Genomic DNA, 14,073 nt, shown 5'->3' with positions numbered 1-14,073 from the left:
TATGTGAATCCCCATTTTCTGTGCTGGATCCCCATTCTCTGGTGTGGCTCCCCCATTCCCTGGGGTAGCTGCCCCATTGCTGGCGATTTGGCAGGTGACTGCTGCAAGCAGAGCCCAGCTCCCACCTTGGACAGCGTGCAGGCACAGAGAACTCCTCTCTCCAGCCTTCCCAGCCTGGATTGCTCTCCCAAGCCGGGCTCTCCTCTTCCTCTCCCTCCCTGCACAAAGCCCAAACCCTCCCATAGCTGCGATGGGAGCTCCTCAGTGCCTCTGCCTCCCCTCTCCTGCTGTCCCCGAGGTGTCCCTGCTGTCCCCACTCCGTGTCCTGGCTGTCCCTGTCCTCAGCAGCCCCTTTTTCTCTGCAGGTGTTGAGCCCCACGTACAAGCAGCGCAATGAGGATTTCAGGAAACTCTTCAAGCAGCTCCCGGACACCGAGCGCCTCATCGTGGGTAAGGGCAGCCCCAGGGGGCTCTGGGGAGGAGAGAACACATACCCAGCCAGGTTTTCATTCCTAAATTCATCCTCAACACCAGGGCTTGATGGCCAAAAAGGAGATAAAGGAGTCCTGGAACTTTATTCCAATCAAGGGAGAGGCCATGGGGCATTTCCCATGGGATCTGTCAAATTTTTAGGGGATGCAGTCTCCTTTTTATCCCAATTTCCCTCTCTCTATCCCCACTGGTTGAGGTACTTGAGAGGTTCAGACTTCCCTACTACAAACCCCTTTCTAATGTGTACCCCCCCCTTTATTTTTTTCTTTTCCTTGTGTCAATCAGTGGAATTCCTATGGAATTTCTGGTTCTTCCCATTGTTTCTCTCATCTCTCAATATCCAGTTTTATTTATCAGCAGACCCACTGTGAAAAACAAATCCCTCTCTTTCCATTCGTCAGTCAGTGGGATCCTTCCCTTTGTTTCTTTTATCTCTCAGTGCTACTTTTATCTAGCCCTTAGTTTGTAAAGAGAAATCCCTCATTCCTTTCACCTCCAGACATTGCCACTGACAGCAAACCTGGAGCACAGGCAGAGCCCCATTTTCAAAGGGTTTTACACTTTCTGTTGGGTTTTCTTCATTTGGTGGGGGATGATGTGATTTTTTTCCTCCCTTTTTCCTCCCTCTTTTCCAATGAGAGGAATAGCAGATTTCTCTTTACAAACAAGCTGTGGTAGATAAAACCAGCACTGAGAGAGAAAAGAAACAATGGGAAGGATTCCACTGATTGATGAATGGAAAAAGAGATTTGCTTTTACAAATAAACTTTAGGTTTGCTGATAAATGAAATTGGACATTGAAAGATGAAAGAAACAATGGGGAAGAAAAACCCCTAAATTCCTTAAGAATTCAAAAATTAAAAGGCAGGGTTATACATTAGAGGGGAATCTTTGGGATCAGGTGTTCTGGGAAGTCTGAACCTCTCAAGTACCTCAGCCAGTGGGGAAAGAGAGAGGGAAATGTGGCTGGGAAATTGGGATAAAAAGGAGGCTGCATCCTCCAAAAATTGGAGAGACCCCAGGGGAATGCCCCATGGCCTCTCCCTTGATTGGAATAAAGTCAAAGGACTCCTCTGTCTCCTGTTTGGCCATCAACCTCTGGTGTTTGTGGATGAATTTTCCTGACCCCAACACCCCTGCTCACACACGACTGCCCCTCCCAAACCTCACCTCCCAGCCACAGCTGCTCCTGTGCCCTGCCGAGCTGGGGATCCCCTCCTGTGCCCCCAAACCGGGGGGAAACTCACAATGACACCAGGAGGCAGAAATGGAGAGACAGATGGAATGTGGAGATAGCAGCTGGGATGCTGCAGGGCGAGAGCTGCTGGGCAGAGCGTCAGTGAGGGACAGGGACTGTGTGTGGCAGGCCCTGGAGGAGTCAGCCCCGCGGGGCTCAGGCCTGCCTCTGCCTTGGAGCGCCTTCCCTTGGTGCTGCTGCTCATCCTCACCTTAGGCTCTCCCGGTGCCTTTTTTTGGGCTTGCCTAGAAACAGAGGCCAGACAACGTTTAAAGCATATGATAATATATTAAATATATCCATGTGTATATGGATTAAATATATCCATATTTATATATATACACATATGCATATATTTAAAATATAAACATATAAAAATAAATAATATAGTCATGTTTCTATATATATATATAAAAAATAATATAAATATATCCATGTTTATACAAATTAAATATATCCATATTTATATATATATATACACATATGCATATATTTAAAATATAAATATATAAAAATAAATAATATAAATATAGTCATGTTTCTATATATACATATATATAAAATAATATAAATATATCCATGTTTATACAAATTAAATATATCCATATTTATATATATACACATATGCATATATTTAAAATATAAATATATAAAAATAAATAATAAAAATATAGCCATGTTTCTATATATAAATATATATATATAAAAATAATATAAATATATCCAAGTTTATACAAATTAAATATATCCATATTTATAGATATACACATATGCATATATTTAAATTATAAATATATAAAAATAAATAATATAAATATAGCCATGTTTATATATACATATATAAAAAGAAATTATATAAATATAGCCATGTTTATGTATATACATATATATATAAATAATATAAATAAATCCATGTTTATATATATGCACATATGTAAAAGACTATAAATACATCAATTTTTAATATATATATTATATTTATATATGTTAATATATGTTTATATCCATAAAGATATTAAATATGAAATGGATATATTTAATGAAGGGCCTTCAGCTATATTAAGGGCAGTCAGAGCCTCCCCAAGGCACTACACCCAAAATGGTCACAATTTTTTCAGACAGATACAAGTTTGATCTATTTGCACATCAGGGGTTAATTGTCCAATTACTGTTTCAGGTAATGAAGTCATGTTCCCCCAGTTTTCTCTTTTGTTTATACTTTTTGGGGCCTAGGGCTGTCAGATGTCCTTGAGTTTCAGGCCCAGAGGAATTATTTTTTCTGACCAAAAATTGAAGAGTTAACTACACTTTATATGGAGTTTAGAGTCGTGCACTGGTGCTGCTCAGGATTTAACAACCACAAATGTAAAAGATTAAGGCATCAGTGGCACCTTGTGGCGTTCTGCCCCTCACTGACCACGTGCTGTCCCCCACAGATTACTCATGTGCTCTCCAGAGGGACATTCTCCTGCAGGGCCGCCTCTACCTCTCCGAGAACTGGATCTGCTTCTACAGCAACATCTTCCGCTGGGAGACCCTGGTGAGGCTCTGCCACTGCTGCTGGACCCGGGGCTGTGCTCAGATTGGTTTTGGAAGGGCTGTTCCTGCTGCCTTTCTCATCAATTCCTCAGTTTTTTGGGTGTTTTTCTGTGCCTGGGAGACCCTGGTGAGGCTCTGCCACTGCTGCCAACCCCAGGGCAGTGCCCTCATTGGCTTTGAAAGGGCTCTTCTGCTGCCTTTCTCATCAATTTCTCCCTTTCTTGGTGTTTTTCCCTGCCTGAGAGATAGTGGTGAGGCTCTCCCACTTCTGCCAACCCTGGGCTTTGCCCACATTGGCTTTGGAAGGGCTCTTCTGTTGCCTTTCTCACCAATTTCTCCTTTTTTTGGTGTTTTCCCCTCCCTGGGAGACACAGGTGAGGCTCTCTCACTGCTGCCAACCCTGGGCAGTGCCCACATTGGCTTTGGAAGGGCTCTTCTGCTGCCTTTCTCACAAATATCTCCTTTTCCTGGTATTTTTCCCTGCCTGGGAGACACTGGTGAGGCTCTCCCACTGCTGCCAACCCCAGGGCAGTGCCCACATTGGCTTTGAAAGGGCTGTTCCTGCTGCCTTTCTCATCAATTTCTCCTTTTTTTTGTGTTTTTCCCTGCCTGAGAGATAGTGGTGAGGCTCTCCCACTGCAGCCAACCCTGGACTTTGCCCACATTGGCTTTGGAAGGGCTCTTCTGTTGCCTTTCTCATCAATTCCTCACTTTTATTGCTGTTTTTCCCTGCCTGAGAGACCCTGGTGAGGCTCTCCCACTCCTGCCAACCCCAGGGCAGTGCCCTCATTGGCTTTGGAAGGGTTTTTCTGCTGCCTTTCTCACCAATTTCTCCCTCTCCTGGTGTTTTTCCCTGCCTGGCACAGCTGACAGTTCGCTTGAAGGACATCTGCTCCATGACCAAGGAGAAGACAGCACGGCTCATTCCCAATGCCATCCAAGTTTGCACTGACACTGAAAAGGTACATCCCACCCAGCTGAGGCCACCCCTGCGTGGCTGGCAGGGCACTTAGAGTGTGTGGGGGGTTTTTCCAAGCTGGGAAAAGGGCTGGGAGCAGGGCTGTGGCTGGAGCTCAGGTGTGGGGCCAGGTGAAATATCCAGGTTTTACAGCAGCACATCTCTAACTGAGCTGTTTCAGGGCTCATTCCCTGCTGAGAGCCTCTCCATGAGCTTCACTCTGTGCTCTATGGAGGGCTCACCCCAGCTGGAAAGTGACCCCAAACAGCCTTGTTGTGTTCTTCTCCTGTTTTTTAGCTTTTTCTCAGCTGATTTTTCTCTCCCTCTCTCCCCATCCAGCACTTTTTTACTTCCTTTGGGGCTCGGGACAGGACGTACATGATGATGTTCAGACTCTGGCAGAATGCTCTGCTTGACAAGGTACAGAGGGAAACCTCAGAGCTGGGGGGGGATGGATGTGGGCAGGAGCATCACTTCTGGCTGAAAAAACACCCAGGGACAGCAAAAACAAGTGTTTGGGCAGAAGGGACATAAAACACAAGTGGTTTTGGGCAGTAGGGACATAAACCACCAGTGTTCAGGCAGAGCAGGCTCATGACTGCAGAGGCAACTCCCTCTTTTTTGCAGGGAATTTTTTTGCTGGTGTTAATCACCCATTTTCTGGGGCAAATCACCCATTTTCTGGGGGAAATCACCCATTTTCTAGGGGAAGTCACCTTTTTTCTGCGGTTAATCACCCATTTTTTGGGGGAAATCACCCATTTTCTGGGGTAAATCACGCACAGTAGGTGCCACTCTGCTGAGGAATCAGGGTCTGAGGAGGGAATACATTTTTTTTTTTTTCGAAGTCTGTAATTCCACAGTGGAGCAGCCCTCAAGAAAGCAGTTCAGAAAGCAGCAGGGATAACTCACTGTGCAGGCAGAGCTCTCAGTAAATCTGTGCTCCAGGAGTGTGGATCTCCAGGCAGGACAGAAAATGAATGTTCAGGGCATCCCAAATCCGAGTGAGAGCGTTTGTGGGTGCAGGGTGCACTGGGTGGGGGCTCAGTGGGTTGGATTTTAAAATAAATCTGCTCCTGCTGTTCCAGAGACCCTGTAAATCCTGGGTTTGGTTTGAGTAGCTGTTCCACAGTGGGGAGGGGATTTCTGGCAGCAGTAAACCTGATGTCACACTGCTCCCAGCATTTCGGGTTGTCCTGGCTGGAATTCAGAGCCCGCTGGAGGAATGAGGCACCAGGAATACCCTGTCCCAAAAACAGTGGGGTAGGATTTAGGAGCAGAAAGGATCACCTTGCCTGTGGTTGTAACCTGAGCAGATTTTGGAGCTCCCGAGGAAATTCAGCGTCCTTGCTCTCAAGGTCAAGGCACAAGGGAGCTGAGACAGGGGGTGATAAACACAGGAAGCACTTCCAGAGCTCTTTTTTCCAAATGTGGGATCTGTAGCTGGCAGGAAAAGGGGAGAAAAAGCTGAGTCCAGTTTTCCTGATAAGACAGGGGTGTGGGTTAATGTGTGTGGGAAGGAGGGGCAGTCAGATTTCTCTGGATGGAGTTCCTCATTAGAGGCTCTTTTTTCCTCCATGCTTTTGGTGGCTGCTGTGGGGAGCTAGATTTAAAAATTCCTGCCTTATCCCATGCAAGTACTATGGGAAGAAATTCCAGCCAGCAACTCAGAAAAATTCATTGGGTTTGTTTCCCCTCATTACCAAGAAATCTTTGTTGTTGGTCATAAGTTTCTTAGGGGTAAAAATCCCCTTTCATGCCTGTAGCACATCTTTAAATCACAAGTTTTCCTGCCCCATTTTGCAGAGCCTCATGTCACAGTCATGTGGTGGTCACTGACCTGCATCCCTAAAATGGGCTTTTTTCAATGGGCTGGATAATTAATTTTTTCTTTTTTACTTTTCACAGGGGTGTCTGGTGACACAAACTCCTTTTGATTCCAAACCGTAGCAGAAAATGTTTTTCTTCATTGCTTTAGATAATTTTAATATAATTTTTTTTTTAATGTTGATATTTTAATTTTAAATATTTTTTCTAGATTGTTTTAGATAATTTTCTCTGAAGCTGGGATTCTTCAGGCAGCTTTAATTTAAAAAAAAGGGGGGAAAAAAACCAACCTCATAAAGTCTTGGGGTTTGATGGAGCAGCAGACACTGAATGGGGGCACAGAAGAGGTGGGAAAAGATCTGTATAGAGGGAAATGCAGGTTTAGAGCTCCCTTTGGGACATTCCAGCCCTGCTCGGTGGGAAATGCCATCCCTGAGCTGCTCTGGGTGTACTTGCTGATATTTCAAAGGAACAGGAGACTGTGGCATGGAAAAATCACAGTGTCACATTTGGGGCAGAACCTGCGCTGCTGGTGGAGGATTATTGGTGACAGGGCAGTTTGTGCTCCATGGGGGAATCTCTAGGCCAGAGATGAAATAAATAATAGAATAGAATTGTAATAAATAATAATATAATAAAACTTCGCATATAATGGCATATATGATATATAATTATGTATTATCATAGATATAATTACATATTCTATATACTGTATATAATATATGTTTCTATATATTTTATGTTATGCATAATATGTAAAATTTATGCTGCACATAATATGTAAAATTATATATATAATACATTATATATAATTTTATTTCTTATAGCATTTATTATATTTTAGTATATCTATAATAAAATTATATAATTTTTATAAAACATATCCAGAATATCATTTTTAAAATAGAAAATGTTGCCATGAATTACATATTTATAATTATAGAAATATAATGGCTACATTTGTAATATTTTAAATATTACATACATGTATACATATACATATATAAATATGCATTTTAATAAATAAATAAAAATATATGCATATATGTACATATACATACATATATATACACATACATACACACACATATAAATATATAAAATAAATATAAATTAATATATAAAAATAATTAATAAAAATTAAATCATTACAAACTCAATTAAATGGAATTTCACAGAGCTGAGCCCACAGAAAGGCTCTCACCTCAAGTATCAGCATCTCTCACTTCTTTCATGGCAAGGAATGTCCTCCTGGCAGTGACAGTTCCAGACTCTCAGTGTATTTTACACTCCTGGCTGCACACATGTGATGTTCTGTGTCCCTGCTGCAGCCCCTGTGCCCCAAGGAGCTCTGGAATGTCCTGGCAGTGACAGTTCCAGACTCTCAGTGTGTTTTACACTCCTGGCTGCACACGTGTGACGTTCTGTGCCCCTGCTGCAGCCCCTGTGCCTGAAGGAGCTCTGGAATGTCCTGGCAGTGACAGTTCCAGACTCTCAGTGTGTTTTACACTCCTGGCTGCACACATGTGATGTTCTGTGCCCCTGTCACAGCCCCTGTGCCCCAAGGAGCTCTGGAATGTCCTGGCAGTGACAGTTCCAGACTCTCAGTGTGTTTTACACTCCTGGCTGCACACGTGTGACGTTCTGTGTCCCTGTTGCAGCCCCTGTGCCCCAAGGAGCTCTGGAATGTCCTGGCAGTGACAGTTCCAGACTCTCAGTGTGTTTTACACTCCTGGCTGCACACGTGTGACGTTCTGTGCCCCTGTTGCAGCCCCTGTGCCCCAAGGAGCTCTGGCACTTTGTCCACCAGTGTTACGGCAACGAGCTGGGGCTGACCAGCGACGACGAAGACTACGTGCCTCCTGATGATGACTTCAACACCATGGGGTGAGTGGGGAGGGCTGAGCAGAGGTGGCCCCAGGGGAGCAGGGGGTGCTGCATGCCCCAAATGCTGCCTGTGCTGACACGTCTGGGACCTGGACCTGTGCTGGCTCTGGGATGTGGGATGCCTAAAAGGTGGAAGTGGAGGGTTCCTCATGGAAGCTGGTGATGCCTTGGGTAGTCTGGCCAAGAGGGAGGCTGGAGAGAGCTAAAGATAAAGCAGGGATTTAAAAGGATCTCCTCCATGGATGCACCTTGGGCAGCACAAGAGCCCAGCCAGGGCTGCACCCAAGATGAACCAAAATGGTCCCAAAGTGAACCCACGATGAACCCAAATGGTCCCAAAATGCACGAGCGCTGCCGGGGTCTCTCCCTGGGCTCAGCTCTGCTCCATGTGCACATTGCAGTTCAGTGTCCAATCCCAGCTTTAGCCCTTGAAGGTCCATCCTTCTTGTTTTTCCAGCCCACTTTGTTTGTGCTCTTGGGCTGAGATTTGGATCATTTGTCCTTGGTCCCCAAGGACAAGGGGACCAAGGACAATTGGTCAATTGTCAACAGTTCCTTCTCAATTCCTAGAGAAGGAATTGTTTTGTCTCCCTGCTCTGTGAAGACAGCTCACCATCCCCTAATATGTAGCTCAGAACTACACACTAAAGCAGCACAGAATCTGAAAACTAGGAAAGCCAAAACTGAAGGCATCACTGGGAGGGACTGAAATGCCTGCTGAGCCAGCTGAGCAATTCTAGAAAAGCCAAAGCACCCTGGTCACAAGGCCAGGCAGTGTTGCATGGCCAGAAAATGCTGATGCTTGTCAATCCCTGCGTAAACACCCAAAAAACTGTGGCTTGCTCTCCCCTGCACTGAGCCATTCCTGCTTCTGGACAGCCTGGAAACTTCATAGAAACATTCTCACTTGCTCTGTGTGTGCAGCTGTAGCTGTTGTGAGAGGGGTAACCATAAAAACCTGTGTTCTCTGTGGCGTCCCAGCTACTGCGAAGAAATCCCCGTGGAGGAGAATGAAGTCAACGACAGCTCCTCCAAGAGCAGCATGGAGGCCAAGCCAGAAGCCAGCCCTCAGCTGCCAAAGAAATCTGTCACTGCCAGCACCCTGACCTCCACGGGCAGCAGTGAAGCCCCAGCCTCGGTGAGTTTTCTCCCTCCCCTGGCAGCAGGAATTTGTTTTCCCTGAAATCCAGCACCCCGTGGGTTGTATGAGGTTTGTTCACCTCCAGCTCCTCTTCCACTGCTGCTGATTTCAGTCCTTGCTCGGTGATTTTGTCACTGGGACTCTCAGCAGCAAGAGCATTTTCCTTTCTGTACTTCCGGATGAAAAGTTTTGGACATAAAAGGATTATAATTTCTTCCCTGCCTTCGCTTATTCCGTGGAAAAGAGTGTGTATTATGGCAGAAGAGACCTTGGTTAGATATTACCTCAGGTTCTTTTAGCTTGTTCAGGAGCAAAACCAGTATTGGACAATATTGTTCTTGTCTGAACAAAAATCCTGGTGGTGTTCAAAGCTTGCACACTGATTTTTTTGAGAGGAGGTTTTACAAACATTGTATAGCAGTTGTCCTTCTCTCTCTGTTTAATTTCCACATATGTTAAGGCCAAATATTCAGAGATTGGCTCAGAGATGTGAGGTTTTTTGAAGTAAAGCCCATTTGCAGGTGCTGATGGTGCCCTTGTTGTGCCCTGTCCTTGCTGCAGTTCGATGGAGTGCTCCCAGAAGAGGAGGAGGCAGTGGCAGAGAGTCCTGTGGAGAAGGACCTTGGCATTGCCAACATCATGGGAGAGAAGATCGACATCATTGGCCCTGTGAACTCCCCCTCCCTGGACTTCAATGACAACGAGGACATTCCCACGGAGCTCAGTGACTCCTCAGACACCCACGATGAAGGTAGGTGGGGAAAGGCCACTCCATCAGGGCTCCTTCCAGCTTATCCCATCCCCCCTGTGAGGGAGTGGAGTGGTGACTACTGAAATCCTTTCCTGGACCCTGAAGATGCAAAGAATTCCCACTGTGGGCTGCAGAAAGTGAATGTGTTTACATTTTAGGATGTGGTTAAAAATTTTAGGATGTGCCTAAAATAATTAATTATCCCTTCCCTATGTAATTAATTATCCTTTGTGATGTCCCATCTTCTTGCTCTGGCATCAGTGCAGGAAAAGAGTTGTGTTGCCTTGTGAAAGCTGGCCTGGAACAGAGGCTGGACAGAGTTACAGAGTAAAGCAGGGATTTAAAAGTATCTCCTTCATGGATGCACCTTGGGCAGCACAAGAGCCCAGCCAGGGCTGCACCCAAGATGAACCCAAATGGTCCCAAGATGAACCCAAATGGTCCCAAAAAGAACCCAAGATGAACCCAAATGGTCCCAAGATGAACCCAAATGGTCCCAAAAAGAACCCAAGATGAACCCAAATGGTCCCAAGATGAACCCAAATGGTCCCAAAAAGAACCCAAGATGAACCCAAATGGTCCCAAAATGAACCCCAGATGAACCAAAATGGTCCCAAGATGAACCCAAATGGCCCCAAAATGCACGAGCGCTGCCGGGGTCTCTCCCTGGGCTCAGCTCTGCTCCATGTGCACATTGCAGTTCAGTGTCCAATCCCAGCTGCAGCCCCTGCAGTCCCATCCTGCTTGTTTTTCTCTCTCCAGCCCACGGGGTTTGTGCTCTTGGGCTGAGATTTGGATCATTTGTCCTTGGTGCCCAGCTGGAGCAGGAATTGTTTCGTCTCCCTGCTCTGTGCAGAGCTCCCCATCCCCTGATGTGAACCCAGACCCACACACTGAAGCAGCACAGAACCTGAAAAATAGAAAAGCTAAAACCTGAGGCAGTTGAAGTCCCTCCTTTGGGTTCCTTCTGAAATATTGAGGTTCTGGTGCTGTGGAAGCACATTTTTCATCACCCTGGAGGGTCATGGCTGGACCTTGAGGCTCTCTTTGCCCCCAGGAGAAGTCCAGGCCTTTTACGAGGACCTGAACGGGCGCCAGTACGTGAACGAGGTGTTCAACTTCAGCGTGGACAAGCTCTACGACCTGCTCTTCACTGACTCCCAGTTCCAGAGGGACTTCATGGAGCAGCGCCGCTTCTCTGGTGAGCTGCTGCTGCTGCAGCTGCCCAGGGGCTGCAGGGGAAAGGGAGCTATGATTTTGTCTGCTTGGGTGACATTCGGAGCAGATTTTGGGACAGAGTGGCCTGTTCAGAGTGGTGCGTGCAGGACCTGTGTGCCCATCTGGTTTTATTTTCTAAGAGGCGGAACAGCTTTTTTATGGAAAAAGCTGATTTTCTTACCTTTTATCATCACCTAAAGTCTGGTCTTCTGTTCAAGGCTTAACAGTGTGAGGGAAAAGCTCTTCTAGCTCCACACCTGACACAGACAGAGCTGCAGAGAGAATCCCTTGGTGTGTCATGCTCCTCCTTTCCCTGTAACTGTAGGTTTGCTGAAGGAGATAGATCCCCAGCCTCTCCCCTCTCCCTGCACTTGAAAGAGCGGAAAATACTCACATTTAGCACAGGAGGCCTTTGTTTCACACTCAGCTGAGCTCTAGAGCAGCCAGGCTCCCCCAGGGGAAGGAAATCCCATCTCCAGCTTGGTTTTATGGCTCTGCCTTTCCCCACGGGACTGACCTGAGGTCCCTCCCCAGTCACTTCACTGGAATGTTGTGTTATCCTCTCAGATATTATCTTTCACCCCTGGAAGAAGGAGGAAAACGGCAATCAGACCAGAGTGATCCTGTACACCATCACCCTCACCAACCCTCTGGCCCCCAAAACTGCCACAGTCACTGAGACTCAGGTAAGTGACAGTGGAGCAGGCCTGGGGTGCTTGGTACAAACTTCTCTGAGAGTTATTTTCTTGTCCTGAGCATGTTTTCATTGTCCCTGTCCATTTTTCTGTTCACATTTCCTTGATTTAACTTGCTGCCCAGTATCACTGCAGCCATGAATAGTTAGTTCCTGAAAGCCCCCCAAATTTCCCAGCAGAAGCAGCTGAGTTGGTGAACAAGGCAGTGTTTTTCTCACCCAAACTGGTGCTTTTTGAGCTGTGCTCAGCCCAGCAAATATTACTCAGGAAGTCAGATACTGCCTGACCAGTCCTTCTCACAGCTCCCAGGGGTGTTGTGGATTTTTTATTGTGGTGAGGACAGTGAGATGATCTCTTTAAAAAGGTACAAAAGGGGAAAAATGCACTGGGAGGAGCCAGGCTGGCTGTATCTAGCAGGGAGGAAAAGCCTCTTTCCATGTCCAGAAATGTGTAAATACTGAGAGTGAGCTTTAGGGATTGTTAAGAGGGAGCCAGGAAAAGGGGTCTGAGCACCACATTTCAGAGAGGGGGATGCCAGCAGCAAGGTGGGACTGGTGAGGGTGTGAGGAGAGGTGCAGGGAGCAGAAGGGAAAAGGGAGAGCAAAGGGAGGTGCACACCCTCAGATAAACAAACCATGGCTTATTTAATTCTGAGTTTGGCTCAACCACCAAAGCACCCCCTGTGTGTCCTCACTGCAGAGCTGGGTGGGAATAATCTGCAGGAGAAGCCATGCTTTGTCCAGGGATCTGTGCTTAGCTGTGTCTGTCTGTCTGTCCGTCCTCTGGGCGAAGTTTACTCTGGAGCAAAGGGAAAAGAACATCAGAAGTGCTTAAAAGAAGGAAGTGGTGTGTTCTTACGGTGTTTAGAATCACAGAATGATTTATGACAGAGAATTTATTAGCTAGAATTTATGCTAGAACCTCAGGTGGGTCCCTGACAAGGCAGAAGAGAGGTTCCACTTGGAAAGGTCCCACTCAGAGAGGTCCCAGTGAGCCAGTCCCCACCTGGCACTGTGTCTAACACCTCTGTTACAAAATCCTAGAGGCAGGAGCTGAATGCCCTTTCAAAAATGTACTCACAAGAAGCATCTGGGTGAATCCCTGGTTTTCCTCTGCCTTCCCTTCGGGGCGAGCTGCTCCCAGCAGAGCTGCAGAGGCAGGGCTGGACCGTGGGGGTGTCTCCTGTGTGCAGAGTGCTGCTGGAGGTGCCAGTCTCTCAGAGCAGCACCCTGACCACACTCAGAGTTGCCTTGCACGCTGTTTTTCCTGCAGACAATGTACAAAGCCAGCCAGGAGAGCGAGTGCTATGTCATAGATGCAGAGGTGCTAACTCACGACGTCCCCTACCACGACTATTTCTACACCATTAACCGCTACACGTTGACTCGTGTTGCCAGAAACAAAAGCCGACTCAGGTACCTCTCCTGGGGAGGGAATGATGAGCAAAAAGCACCTTTGGGAGGGGGTTTTGCTCTTTGGGTGTGTTAGGAGGGGTTGAGGGGGTTATTTCTTTGTTTGTTTCTTTTTAAATTTATTTATTTTTTAATGCTTTCCTCCCCAGCCAGCATTAAACACCTTTGGTTTGTCTGTGCTCCTGGAGTTCTGTGCTCCCTTCTCTATTTCCCCTGGGTTTTGCCCTTGTTTTAGCCAAACATTGGCTTTGTAGGTCTGAGCTGGGAGTCCTAAAGGCAGGTCTGGGACCTGTCTGGGACAGTGACAGGACAGAGGCAGCTGTGCAAGAAGAGAGGAGTCAATACCTACAAGAGAAGAAATCCAACAAGTGTTTTATTTTTTATATTTTTACATCAGGGATGCAGTTTGCAGATTTCTAATGACACATAGAAACTGTGTGTGTGGGTAATTTAAAACAAGTGGTTTAATGGCTGACACACCAGCTGCTGTGAGGGACCATGACTGTGCAGAGCTCTCTGGGAGTCACTGGGCTCAGTGGCTGTGAGGATTCTGTCACATCTTCTCTTTGTCCTGTTGCTGGGACATTCCTGTCACCAGGAATAGGGGCAGGATTTTCACCTGCTGGGTTGCCATCAGTGCAGAGCAGTTACAGCTGCATCAGGGAGAGGATTTACAGATTTTTCTTGCCTCTCTCTTGGATGCAGAGGTTTGCAGAGCGTGACTGTGATAAGCATCCTGGGACTAAACAGAGGAACTGAGTACTGGCAAAGCCATGTCCGTGTGACTTCAGTAATGATAATCCAAGTGTCTGCCAAATGGCCCTGGAGTGCTCTTGGGAGAGGCTCTTCCTGCCTTTGGAAGGATGTTTCCAGCAGTGCTTCTCCTCTGGAAACGTGAAAGGCTCAGAGCATTCCA

The 14,073-nt window shown here is 46.5% G+C and overlaps 1 protein-coding gene across 8 annotated transcripts in view; it reads left to right on the top strand.

The window, feature by feature from the left end:
* GRAMD1B (GRAM domain containing 1B) overlaps positions 1 to 14,073 on the top strand; it is a 98,728-nt gene that overhangs the window by 77,466 nt on the left and 7,189 nt on the right. For all 8 annotated transcript variants that reach the window (XM_064397795.1, XM_064397794.1, XM_064397793.1 and 5 more), the window contains 10 exons: positions 366 to 450; positions 3,166 to 3,269; positions 4,135 to 4,230; positions 4,566 to 4,646; positions 7,825 to 7,940; positions 8,922 to 9,078; positions 9,643 to 9,832; positions 10,890 to 11,033; positions 11,618 to 11,736; positions 13,018 to 13,160. In XM_064397795.1, the coding sequence (XP_064253865.1) occupies positions 366 to 450; positions 3,166 to 3,269; positions 4,135 to 4,230; positions 4,566 to 4,646; positions 7,825 to 7,940; positions 8,922 to 9,078; positions 9,643 to 9,832; positions 10,890 to 11,033; positions 11,618 to 11,736; positions 13,018 to 13,160 (1,235 nt within the window). The remainder of the gene's footprint in view (positions 1 to 365; positions 451 to 3,165; positions 3,270 to 4,134; positions 4,231 to 4,565; positions 4,647 to 7,824; positions 7,941 to 8,921; positions 9,079 to 9,642; positions 9,833 to 10,889; positions 11,034 to 11,617; positions 11,737 to 13,017; positions 13,161 to 14,073) is intronic.

Source organism: Passer domesticus, chromosome 23 (assembly GCF_036417665.1).
Source record: "Passer domesticus isolate bPasDom1 chromosome 23, bPasDom1.hap1, whole genome shotgun sequence".
Lineage (NCBI taxonomy): Eukaryota > Metazoa > Chordata > Aves > Passeriformes > Passeridae > Passer > Passer domesticus.
Note: the sequence above shows the minus strand (reverse complement) of the source record. Positions and strands in the feature narration are given on the sequence as shown.